A 13,488-nucleotide genomic window follows, 5' to 3' on the forward strand; every position below is an offset into this window, starting at 1 on the left:
TTAAGGCCAACATCACTCTAATGCCAAAGCCAGACAAAGTCACTACAAAAAAAGACAATTATAGACCAATATCCCTGATGAATATAGATGCAAAAATCCTCAACAAAGTATTACCAAACCACATCCAAAAATACATCAAAAGGATCATCCATCAAACCAAGTGGAATTTATTCCAGGGATGCTAAGATGGTACAATATGCATAAATCAATCAATGTGATATACCACATTAACAAAATGAAGGATAAAAACCATATGATCATCTCTAGAGATGTTGCAAAAGTATGTAACAAAATTCAACATCCATTCATGATAAAAACTCTCAACAAAGTGGAATATAACTCAACATAATAAAGGCCATATATGACACATGCACAGCTAACATCAAACTCATGGGCAAAAAAGCTGAAAGCTTTTCCTCTAAGATCAGGAGCAAGACAAGGTTGCCCACTCTCACCACCAGTATTCAACATAGTACTGTAAGTCCTAGCCACAGTAATCAGACAAGAAAAAGAGATAAAAGGCATCCAAATTAGTAAGGAAGAAGTAAAACTGTCACTGTTTGCAGATGACATGATACTATATATACAAAACCCTAAAGACTCCACCAAAAAACTATTAGAACTAATAACTGAATTCAGCAAAGTTGCAAGATACAAAATCAATGTACAGAAATCTTGTGTATACTAACAATGAACTAGCAGAAAGAGAAATCAGGAAAGCAATTCCATGTCAGTTGCATCAAAAACAATAAAGTACCTAGGAATAAACCTAACCAAGGAGATGAAAAACCTGTACTCTGAAAAGTGTAAAACACTGATGATAGAAATTGAAGAAGACACAAATAAATGAAACTCTATCCCATGCTCATGGGTAGGAAGAATTAATATTGTCAAAATGGCTACCCTGTCCAAAACAATTTACAGATTCAATGCAATTCCTATCAAAACACCAATGGCATTTTTCAATGAACTAGAGCAATAATCCTAAAGTTAATATGGGACCACAAAAGACTCCAAATAGCCAAAGCAATCTTGAGAAGGAACAAAGCTGGGGGTATTATGCACCCTGACGTCAAGATATACTACATAGATCAATGGAACAGAATAGAGAGTCCCAAAATAAATCCATGCACATATGGTCAATAAATGTATGATAAAGGAGCCATGAATATACATGCAATGAGGAAAAGACAGCTCTTCAATAAATAGTGTTGGGATAGTTGGACAGCTACATGCAAGAGAATACAACTGGATTACTGTCTAACTCCATACACAAAGTAAACTTGAAATGGATTAAAGACCTAAATATAAGACATGAAACCATAAAACTCTTAGAAGAAAACATTGGCAAAAATCTCTTGAACACAAACATGAGCAATTTTTTTCTGGACATACCTCCCTGGGCAAGGGAAACAAAAGCAAAAATTAACAAGTGGGACTGCATCAAAATAAAAAGCTTCTGTACTGCAAAAGAAACTATCAACAAAACAAAAGGGCAAACTACAGTATGGGAGAATATATTCATAAATCACTTATCCAGTAAGGGGTAAACATCCAATATACACAAAGAACTCATGACTCAACACTGAAAAAACAGATAATCTGATTAAAAAACAGAGGACAGCAAGTATATGAAAAAATGATCCACATCACTAATCATCAGAGAAATGAACATTAAAACCACAGTGAGATATCACCTCACACCAGTTAGAATGGCCACTATCCAAAAGACAAGAATAACAAGTGTTGGTGAGAATGTGGAGGAAAGGGAACCCTCCTACACTGTCGATGGGAATGTAAATTGGTACAACCACAATGGAAAGCAATATGGGGCTCCTCAAAAAGCTAAAAATAGGAATATCGTACAACCTACTTACTCCACTTCTAGGAATTTACCCAAAGAAAACAAATCTCTCATTCAAAAAGATATATGTACCCCTATGTTTATTGCCACATTATTTATAATAACCAACATATAGAAGCAACCAAAGTGCCCACCAATAAATGAATAGATAAAGATGTGGTACATACATACAATGGAATATTACTCAGCCATGAAGAAGAAAGAATTTGGGACAACATGGATGGACCTAGAGGGTATTATGCTAAATTTAATAAGCCAGATGGAGAAGGACAAATACCATATGATTTCACTTATACGTAGAATCTAAAAACAAAATAAAATGAACAAAACAGCAGTAGACTCATAGACACTGAGAAGTGACTGATAGTTACCATGGGGGGAATAGTTGAAGTGAGTGGGTGAAATAGGTGAAGGGAATAAAGAGGCACAAAACCTCAATCATAAAATATATTAGTCACCAGGATAATAGTAAAGCATAAAGAATGAATACAGCCAGTAGTTCTATAACATCTTTCTATGTTGATAGATAGTAACTACACTAGTTGGGGTAAGGATTTAATAATATATATAACTGTTTAATCACTATGTTGTATCTTGAAACCAATATAGTATTGTATATCAACTATACTTCAATAATAAACAAATAAATGGAAATCCCAGTATAGGCTCCTTCTCACCTATCACAGCTGTTTCAGTGATGAAATGCCTGGAAAGTGACATTTCCATAAGCAGATGTCCCATATGCAGGCAAGATTTCTTAGGGGATACTCAGATACAAGACAAACTGTGGTTTATGCTAAATTCTTATTCCACTAAGCAGTAAGGCAACACCTTTGTCTCCCATTGGCACCGTGCATAGTAGCTTGTAATAAGCCAGTAGTTCCCAAAACCCCATCTGAGAATTTCAGACTCACAAACTACAGACCAGACTCTGTTGAATGTCTATGAGGCCCTTCCTGATTGGACCTAACTCTTCACCCTCAGTTCTTGTCACTAACTTCATGCTCCTTCAGATGTTCAAATACTTCATGAAATTTCACTCTTCAGTGTCTTTAACAATATTATCCTTCCTGCCTGGAGTATCCTTCTTTGACTTAAATGTCCTTGTCTGCCTTGACTTTCCTTGTCTACCTGGCAAACTCCTATTTATGCTCTAAAACCCTGCCAGTCACCATTTTTAATCACCCTCACTTCTGTATGTACCATTTCTATACTCTTTGTGTGTTTTTATCCTTGCATGAGCCATGTGATTGTAATGACATGCTTGCATACTTCCCATTACCCAAGTCTCTAAGCTCTTTGAGAGCAATAACCATGTCTCACTTAGTATCCCCAGTGCTTGGCCTTGGCCTTCACACATAGTATGTGTGCAGTAACTATTGAACTAAACAGAATCCATATTTTTCCTTTACTAGCTTTCTAGTACTAATGCATTTGGGCACTTGATCTTACTCAATTTAATTCTTCACTATATACTGACTTACACAGGATTTCCATTTAGTCCTGTGACCTTACAAGGACTTTTGATAAGTTTTACTGCAAATTGCTTTGGTCTGTTTCATCTTTGACTTTAACAAGAAAACCCAAGTCCAGATGAACAAGGACATTCCCAATACTGAAATATGACTAAAGAAAGTTGTAACCTAAGAAAGAAATTAGGAAATGTGTGCCAGAGTGTTAGTTAATTCATTCAACAGTATCCCAGTGCCAAATCTGGTGCCCCCAGAGGTCTGCTCTCCCATGGAGGAAAGTAAACCATCATCCTCAAGGCCCACCAACTCCCATTGTTCTAAAGCCACAAGCACCAAGCCACCTTTTACGACTAATTCAGTTTCCCTGGTATCTTTATAACAGGATGGGGAGGCTTTGGCACTTCAGTCACTGAAAATATAGGTTCCCCCACAAACAGATACATGGACATTCTGCTCATACACTTGTGTGTTTGGTTCACAAATATTGGCCCCAGACACAGATTCAACTTGGGTGCATTAATGAAATCAATTTCATATTGCTGCAGAGCTGTCCCTGGGCCACAGTGACCATGTCAAGGTACTTTCCTCCTTGGTGTCCCTGACAGCCACTTTCTTCTACTTCTTTGTCATTCCCTTTTAATTTCATTTAACTACTTTCTGTATGACATATTCACAGTTCATAATGCATATTCACATTATATATTTTATCCTCCTGATGTCTACAAGCAAATATTCCCATCCCCATTTCACCTACAAGACAACTGAGGTTCAGAATGATCAAGTTATTTGTCCAAGGATCCACACATCCAGTAAGCTGTGAATCATTTTCCTTGGCCAGCCCCTTAAATGCCACAGTGGATTAAACTCTCTGAATCAAAGTTCCTTGTTCTTTCTATCCACCATAATGCTTTCCAGACTTTCACGTCCATCCAGACAGGAAGCAGCTCTGGGGAAAGAGTGACTGGGGAGGAGGGGTAGAGCGCACTGAGTTGTTCTTACGTAATACTCTTGTTGACCCTGGAGCTGGGAAGACTTTTCCTAATTGGAAGCTAAGAAAATTGATCTTCAGATAACTTAACTGATTTTTTTCATGGTCATAGAACAACTGGAAAGCTGACGTTTATTTGCTCCCTAGGTCAAGCCTCTGTTGAGCTATCTGGAGATTGACAAGCAATGTTACCATAGCCAGGTCATCAGTGCCACCATGTCATTAAAATTGGCACCCACTGAGTGCTTACTATGTGCTAAGCCATGTTCATTCATCAGTCTCATTCAATCCTCACAATAACTCCCTTGAGGCAGACATATTATCCGTATTTTAGAGATAGTAAAACTGAGGTGCAGCAAGTTCTTTAGCTTGCACATTATCACAGATGTAGTAAATAGTGGTGGTAAGATCCAAACCCAAGCATATCTGAATCCAAATGTCCAGGCTCCTGATCACTCGGTTACCGTGTTGTACTATTTCACAAGTAAGGACTATATCTCCACAAATGAACTTCTTAGATTAAACAAAGCTTTGGGTAGTGGCTAAAAGAGAGAGGAAATAGATACCCAGCTCCCCATCACCTTCCTTGGTTCTTGACCTTCCAGGCCAAAGTCTGTGCTCTGGCTCTAGCAGCTGCTCACCCGGCATTGCCTCCACACCTCTCATTACTGGCTGTTCCACATGAACAACTACCTTGCCAGGCAATACTTGCCCTCTTCTCAATGCCAGACTCTTCCCTCCCAAGCTGCTTGCTCGCTACCCTTTTCAAGAAAGCCTTCTCAGATGAACACCCCAGTCTCTCCATTTCTCCATGACATCTCCACCCCTCTGAGAAAGACCTTGTTCTACTTAAATGTCAAATGTTTAAAGTTAAATGTCACCTGACCAGCTTCCCTGTCTTGCCCATCATATTCACGTGTCCCAACTCCCCCTGTGCCATGAGGCTCTAGGTTCTTCTTTCCCTCCCACAAATCTCCCATCCAGGATAGACAGTGCCATGAACAAAGGAGATTGAGACTCTTGTAGAATTTCAAATGCAGTTTATTGCAGCAACACAAGGAAATGGGGAGTTTAAGACCTCTCCACAAAAGGTAATCAACTTGCTTACACCTTATGTACAAAACCAAAGCAGCACAGAGCTTGGTTCAAGAGATAGGATACAAGGAGCTCTCAAGGGCATTTGTTCCAGCAAAGAAGCTGCGGTTCTAACCAGCCCTCCTCTGGCTGACTCAGGACACTTAGGCTGACTTTGAAATGTTAACTTGTGTAGTGGTCATTGCTGAGCTATTTCTCCGGCAAAGCACAAAGCAGGGTCATCGACGGAGGACTGAGACTGCCACTGATCTCAAAACTTCTTTGGGGAGCAGAGCAGAAAGGAAAGAGCTGGGGGACTAGGATAAACCAGTGTAAACTAACTATGGGTACTCCAGTTAAGCTGGGGCGAGTGACCTTGCTTGGCCTTGTCTCCATACTTGGTAGTGATGGAGAGGGAGAGCTAATCAGAGAGCGCCCCTCTTATCTGGTCCCTAGGGAATAGCTGGTGGAAATAAACTTCACGCTGGAACTGCCTCCAGAGGTCTTGGCAGTACCCCCAGAGCTGGACCCCCGGCCTCCTCCGGAGCTCCCGCCAGAACCCCTGCCACCGGAGCTGCCACCGCCTCCTCCAGAGCCGCCTCTGTAGCCCCCAGAGCTGCCTCCGGAGGCGTAGCTGCCGCCGCCGCCGCCGCCGCCGCCGCTGCCGCCGGAAGCGTAGCTGCCGCCGCCTCCCCGGCTGCTTCCTCCGCTGACGCTGGTGTGGCTGGTGCTCACAGCTGCAAGGGGATCCTCGGTTATTGTCAACCCCAGCTCCCTGTCCAACCCAGAAAATCTGCGCGTTCCCCCGAGAAATCAACTTGTACTTACACACACTCACGTTCGGGGGACACTCTCCAGACATCCTGTGAGAGAAAGAAAAGCAAATTCTTCGTGACTCTCCAGCCTCAGGGCCCCCTTGCCCAGGCCCTCTGAACCATCGCAAAGACCCTCCCCATCTGGGGCACCTCCAGCCCACCGGATCTGAAACCTACGCCAGGCCTCTCTGGTCTTCCAAGCCTCTTGGATTTTTCTGGGCATGAGCACAGACAGGCAGAAATCTCCATTTCAGACAAGTCTGGCGGCTAGCTCAGGTTTCTCTAAGGCACTAACTTCAGGCCAGACGATATGCCCCAGCCCGGAGGAAAAATAAATTGCTTCACCTCAAAGTGCTTCAGAGAGATGCTATAGCCCTCAAAAGAGAAAAGTCTGGGACTCTGGCTCCCAAAGTGAAACCAAGTCTTTCCTCCTGTGCTATGGTGCCCTTCCTTTCCCCACATCCAGGACAAGCTGCAGTCACATGGCTGCATCTTCAATAGCAGTCAGCTTGCAAGGGAGGAAGCCCATAAGGAGTGGCCAAAATGCCCACAGTCCCTTTCTTACCTGATTTCCTCCCCTTCTAGGAGGGTCCTGTAAGTGGCAATTTCCAGATCCAGGGCCAGCTTGGTGTTCATCAGCTCCTGGTAGTCACGCAGCAGGCGGGCCATGTCTTCCTTGGCCTTCTGCAGGGCTTCCTCCAGCTCAGCCAGCTTGTCCTGGGCATCTTTGAGGGCCTTCTCACCGCGCTGCTCTGCATCACTGATAGACTGATGCAGCCCAGAGATCTGACAAAAGAGAATCCAGCACGTTACCCACTGTCATATTAGTTAACCCCACATGGGCCCTCTTATCTCAGATTGATCTCTGCATCCCTGTAGGCCAGTACCCTGAGTCCAACAGAACCATGAGAGTTTAAGTTATCTCATGCATTCATGAGATAGCACATCACTGTATGGACTTCCTTAAAGCCCTTCAAAGTGATGCAGCAGCCTTTCTTGGCCCTGAGTCTGGGCTCCACTACCCCTTACAGACTTGACATTCTTCTAAATGCCTACCCTGAAGCCTCCTAGCTGCCTTTCCCCTCACTCACCGCCTCCCAAATATCATTTTGCACCATGGACTAGATCACCCATGACCATGACATCTATTTCTCTACTAGATCATTTACACAAGTTTCTCTTAAAAGAAAATTCAGCATGATGGCTAAATTCTGGAAACTAGCATAGTCACCACAGGAACTAGGATAATCATATAAACTTGGTATGGAGTGTGGGATTCAAAACTAGGGAAGTGCCCTCCAATTACCTGAGGGTCTCCTCTCCCCCATTCCATATAGATGAAAAGTAGAAGGAAGAAGCAAATACCTGCTTCTTGACACCCTCAATTTCAGATCGAAGTCTCTGGATCACCCGATTTAGCTCAGAAATCTCCATCTTTGAATTTTTCAAATTGTCTCCATGTTTGCCAGCAGTCACCTGGAGCTCTTCATACTAAAAATGGTAGATCAAATCACTTACATGTGGCAGAGCACACCATGGCTCACACACACAAATAAAGAGAAAACACAGGATAGCAAGCCAAGACATTTTAGGAAAACTGGCTAAGCATTCAGCCCACTCACCTTGTTCTGGTACAGGGTCTCAGCCTCAGCCTTGCTCCTCTGAGCAATTGACTCATATTCAGCCTTGACTTCAGCAATGATGCTGTCCAGGTCCAGACTACGGTTGTTGTCCATGGACAGGACGACATTGGTTTCACTGATATGAGTCTGCATCTGAGACAGCTCCTGCATAATATAATAGTTCAGTGACTCTTACAGTGCTAAAATAAAAACAACCTGCACAAAAGGAGGCATCAGGAGATGGAAGGGATATCTCTATTCTTTGGATAGTGGTGAGTTCTTAAAAGGCTCTCCCGTTTGGTTAAATGTGGTTGAAATTAGAGGATTTACCATCTGGTAAAGTGTTGTGAGGAAATCAATTTCTTGTTGCAAGTTGTCAACTTTGGCCTGAAGGTCCACCTTGGTCAAATAAGCAGAATCCACATCCTAGAGAAACAATAGACACCATGAAACCATATTCTTTCCAGGCCAAGTTCCTTTCACCAGCTGAGGGGATTTTCCAAGAAGTGTTTGGGGTCAACTACATACCTGTATGTCCCAGGCAGATCATGATCCCTGGTTGCCCCACCCCTTGGCCTCACAATTACAAGGGAGCTTGCATGACTTGCTGAAAACTGGCCTCCCTGCTTACTACACAAAGTGCTATGAAATTTGGAGAAGCAGAGGGCCTGGATAAGCCCAGTCCATGGCCACATGGGGAAAACTCAACTTCATCTATTCATCTGGTCCACTGCCTGGTTCATCACGACTTCTTTCTGCTTAGTAACTGGAGACCCTCTTCTAATATTTATTTCAGATGTGAGATACATCCCACAGAATTTGCTCACCTTCTTGATGGTCACAAATTCATTCTCTGCATTTGTCCGCTTGTTGATCTCATCTTCATACCTGCAAGGCAATCAGAAGTCATTAGGAGATTCACAGAAGGTAAGGTCTCAAGTTCAGCTTCTAGACCAAAATCGGCATTGCCTGTCTTTGCTTTCCCATTACTAGCCTGGGACATCATGGACACCCCTTTCTTCTGAACAATAAAATCACTAAACTATTTCTAGCTTCCGAAAAGATGATTTCCAAAAATGCCAGTGACTTGCCTCGAACCTAAGAAGAGACATTGTTACGTATACCCCTGGTCCTAGCTTGCCACTTTCTAGAAGAAGTTTAGGATGAAAATGAAGAATGGTCCAGCCAGGTTTCCTTACTTTTTCTTGTAGTCTTCCACCAGGTCTTCCATATTCTTCAATTCCATATCCATCCGAGATTGGTCGCCCTTCAGTTGCTCCACTCTAGTTTTAAGATTGTTAATGTATGATTCAAAGTAGGGTTCTAAGTTGCGGCTCTTCGTGGAGGTATCGATCTGCTGCAGCAACTCCCATTTTGTTTGCAGCACCTGGTTCTGCTGCTCCAGGAACCTCACCTAAGAACACAAGACCCCATTACCCACTGGTGCAGCAATGGAGTCTTATGGCCACTGAGTCCCAAGGGCTACTACACAGCAAGGACCATGCCTCATTTGGAAACTCATCTTTTCAATTCCTGTTTTCCTAGCCATGAGGAAGTAGGAAAAAGATGATCAAGTCAGCATCACCTTCGTAACAAAACCCAACTCACTGTTAAATCAGAGAAGTTTTCATTTTTAATTTCCCTGAGAATGGCAATTATTGTACTGCTTCAGTGAGAATGTTAGAAGGGAGTAGTCACACAAACACCTAATAGTAAAGCACATATCAAAATACTGCAATTGCACTTTGAAGTAGACACATGATACTTAAGAGATTTGCCTTCCACTTATTTTTACATAGATCACCTTAAAAATAGGTTTGCATTTGCTGAGTGTACACAGTTCAAAAGTATGTTGGGAAAATCCAGAACTGATTTCCAAGTCTATTGTGGAGACCCTTAAATCACCATTACTGATGATTAAGCAAAAAAGTAAAAAATGGTTCACATGTTTTTCCAGAGCAGATACTTGGAAACATACGTATAAAAGAATCTATTATCACCTTGATCTGGTACCACTGTAAAATTCTCAGAGGGCAGAGCTACCCTTATGACAGCAGAAGACGTTTGGTACTGAGTTTACTATGTATTTTCTGCTGCAACATCACAAGGCTCTCTCTTCACATTCAACTTAACTTTCTTTCTATAGTTAGGAAGACTTTTCCAGGGCTCTTACTTGCACCCTAGAAGGTTGAGCTAGCCCCATTTCTATTATTTTCATTCAACATATCTGAGTCCCACTTCAGCTCAAGAGCTGAATTTTTAAAAAATCTTCAAGGTGATGTCAAATTGACCACCATTTATGTAGACCACAGACCATTTTGTCCAAGAGAGCTTAGTCACAAGCATACTTCTAACATATCTCCTAAAAGACAATTCCACAAAATATCCTTTTAATCATTCCAACACAGAAACTTGAGGCCAACCCCAAACAAGTCTTGGCCTCCCCAGTCTCAAATGGAGCAGGAGCAGCTCTCCCAGGGCACTGAGAAGATAAACTCACCTTGTCAATGAAGGAGGCGAACTGGTTGTTGAGGGTCTTGATTTGATCCCTTTCTTTAGACTTTACTTTTTGGATATCAGGGTCAATCTCCACATTGAGGGGCTGCAGAAGGCTCTGGTTGATGGTGACTTCATGTATGCCACCAGAGGGGAAACCAGGCCCCACACCACCCCCAAAACCACCACTGCCAAAACCAAAGCCACCACCACCACCACCAAAACCGCCCCCATAACTGCCGCCACCAAAACCACCACCACCAAAACCACCGCCCCCAAAACCTCCACCCCCGAAGCCACCACCACCATAACCACCACGTCCACCTCCTCCAGCCACACTCATGGAGATACTTTTACTGCCCCCAAGGTTAACAAGACTCCGACTTCCAAAGCCACCTCCAAGACCACCCCCACCACCACCACATCTTCCACCACCTGAAAATCTCCCACCACCTCCACCAATACGGCGCACAGAGCTGCTGGCCGTCCTGCGCTGGCTGCTGATCAACCCAGCAGAGCCAGCGCTGAAGCCTCCTCCACTCCGATACCCAGACCTGGAACTGCACTGTCTGCTCATGTTGGCTTAGAGAGAGAAGCAGCAAAGTCGAAACAGGGAAGGAGCTAACACTCCTCTACCTCAAGCACAGACACTTCCCCTTATATATCAGGAGTAAATTGGGCTTGGTCCTCGAGTCAGCGGGATGCAGTGCCTCTCAAGGGTTTGGCTTGCCTGCAGCCATACAAGATTTTTACGAGCCTCAACAATACGATAAACACCACACACCTAACTCCCAGGATGGCTCTCAAAATTGCTGTACATGCAAGATCACTAGTGTGGTAATCATTTTATCAGACCAAATCTCTCTTCAAGGGCTTATGACTTGGGGAAAATAGGACCCCACATCTGCCACCTGGTAGGATTTCACAACCTCCTGTCACAAAGATCTCTAAGATCCCATTCTCTCCTCACCCTTGTAAGCTACTACGCCCATTCTCTCCTCAGGCACAGCAGGTGCAATTCCCCGAGCTTGAATCTCAGAGGGAGCTCTCCAACCCATTTCTGAGCTCTGCCCTCCAAACCCTGGAGCTCACGAAGTTTCACCTCCTGACACAGAGTAAGAGCTTTAATAAGTGAAAAATTAAAAGAGTTATTCTTTATTAAATGTAAGCTTTATAAATGTGCTGCGTTCACCTTAGAAGAGGAGAAGTTGTCATGGAACAGGATGGATGGGTAGGTGCTCTGGAAGGGCCAGACGGGTAAAATATGTGCTTTTCTACATTTTCCAGATGTTCCCTTTCCTCAAAGGTAGACCAGGGCAGGAGACAGAGACACATGCAACAGAAAACAGGTGTAAGTGATGGCATGCAAATGCACATTGGAAAACACATGGGACAGTGAGATGAGTAGACAGAAGCTACATTTTGCAAAGTAAAAGGGTGGAGGTGACAGGTGGTTTAGGCCTCACACTAAGCTATATGGAGACATGAATGTGAATTTGGAAGGGAGGACAATGAGGGGAGTCTGGAAAGCCTGATCTGAGAAATTATAATTATTTCTGGACTGTAGTAATGACTATGGTAATGACAATAGTAATAATAGCTGTGAAACACTGACAGTGTACCAGGCATTGGTCTACATATTCTATATGAGTTAACTTACTTAATTTTCACAACTTTGAGATAGATGCTAAGATGGTACCCATTTTAAAAATGAGGAAACTGAGGTACAGAGATTGAATAGCCTGTCCAAGTTTACGTAGATGGTGAGTGACATGGCTGGGATCTGAACAAAGGATGCTGAGTTGTAGTGTGCAAGACCCTAACCAGCATGTTGCATGACAGCACAGCAACTGAGTTCAGCCTGTGCTGCCTGCTATGCGTGAAGCCAGACAGCACAGGAAACAGTCACAGTGCAGAAGCTCTAAGGACAGGAGGCCCATTTTTATCCCTTTGAATCTTTGGCTCCAGAGGCATGCAAGGACTTCAGTAATGTTTCTTCTTTTCTCTCTGAAAAGGGGAGAGGCACAGAGGTCAATGGGGAGATTTTACTTCCTTCCAGGTACAAGAATACCCAGACTGCATGGCAATGGGCCAGGAAACCCCAGGGGCCTTCCTGGAGAACAACACTTTATCAATCTTATGGATAATAGTGGCATTGAGATCTGGAAAGACCTGAACCCCACACAGACTTTCATTGGGAGATTTAATAGAAGGCTGGCATGCTCCCCACACTTGCATGTAAACATGGAATTTAAGACTCAATGAGGAGAAGTCAGCACTAACTTTGGATGTCTCTAAGCAACTCTGACAGGTAACTCATACACCTGTGTGGGACATCTGCACCAGGGAACACAAGATGTAGAGGAAAAGGGAAGTCTGTGAAGACCATCCCATTCTTCTCCCTGTGGTTCTGACCAGGACAGCTAAGTGTCAGTCCTCTGCAGCCCACTCCTCACCACTGAACCTTGTGTCCCCTCTTCTCCAGCTTTTGCCCTCTACCCTCCTCCTCCAGAAAGTGCTCCTCACCTCTCCATGGCTCCCCCTCTCTCCCTCCCATCTCCATAGCACTATTATCAAGTCCTCTGTCCTAACACTGGCATCCTTGGGGCTGCCAAACCAGACATCTCTTTAGAGAATGAGTAATCCAGGTCTTGTTCCTGACTGGGAACAATGAGACCTGGGATGGTCTTGGTGTGGTAATGACTGTTGCCAAATCATCTGTTGACAGGCAATCAAAATTCCTTTAGTTCAGCATACTCCTTCCTGAGAGAAATCGCTCTGCACAATTGATTCCTTCTAGCATTTTGGAGGGGTATGCATGTGTGTATGCATGTGTGTGTTCATGCCCACCTGTGCCAGCCAACAACAGATCTTTGCAGATCTTCCATCCCAGACTAAGAAACTGACCGAGAAAAATCCAAGAGGTGGATGGTCAGACAATTGAGAGGTAATTTACAGAGCTCCTACCTGTGGGGAGAGTCCCAGGGACTAGAAGGGACCAGAAGGCATACAAATCACCATCAGCTAACATTTGCACAGTTCACCTGACCAAGAACATATGTGAACACCACCCCAAGAGCCCTGAGAACCAAGCATCAAGCTGTTTTCAACTCATTTTACAAAACAGAAAACTGAGGCTCAGAGAGATAAGTGACTG

General features: G+C 43.6%; 1 protein-coding gene across 1 annotated transcript; it reads right to left on the reverse strand.

Annotated features, from left to right (window-relative positions):
• Positions 1-5,344: 5,344 nt before the first annotated feature.
• KRT1 (keratin 1) lies at positions 5,345-10,968 on the reverse strand. The gene is made up of 9 exons (XM_036915181.2): positions 10,336-10,968; positions 9,035-9,249; positions 8,663-8,723; positions 8,166-8,261; positions 7,836-8,000; positions 7,579-7,704; positions 6,779-6,999; positions 6,227-6,261; positions 5,345-6,135 (listed from the first exon to the last, which is right to left on the reverse strand). The coding sequence occupies exons 1-9, from the start codon at positions 10,906-10,908 to the stop codon at positions 5,840-5,842; spliced, it is 1,788 nt and encodes a 595-aa protein (XP_036771076.1). The 5' UTR covers positions 10,909-10,968; the 3' UTR covers positions 5,345-5,839.
• Between the last annotated feature and the right edge of the window lie 2,520 nt (positions 10,969-13,488).

This window comes from Manis pentadactyla, chromosome 10 (genome assembly GCF_030020395.1).
Source record: "Manis pentadactyla isolate mManPen7 chromosome 10, mManPen7.hap1, whole genome shotgun sequence".
Taxonomy (NCBI): domain Eukaryota; kingdom Metazoa; phylum Chordata; class Mammalia; order Pholidota; family Manidae; genus Manis; species Manis pentadactyla.

Excerpts from the sequence above, each read along its gene's own strand:
- KRT1 (XM_036915181.2), bottom strand. The coding sequence starts at position 10,908 with ATGAGCAGACAGTGCAGTTCCAGGTCTGGGTATCGGAGTGGAGGAGGC. Across the intron at positions 7,000-7,578 it reads TTGAGGGTGTCAAGAAGCAG|ATCTCTGGGCTGCATCAGTC; the intron begins GTATTTGCTTCT and ends CTCTTTTGTCAG. Across the intron at positions 6,136-6,226 it reads TCCCCCGAACGTGAGTGTGT|CTGTGAGCACCAGCCACACC; the intron begins GTAAGTACAAGT and ends ATCCCCTTGCAG.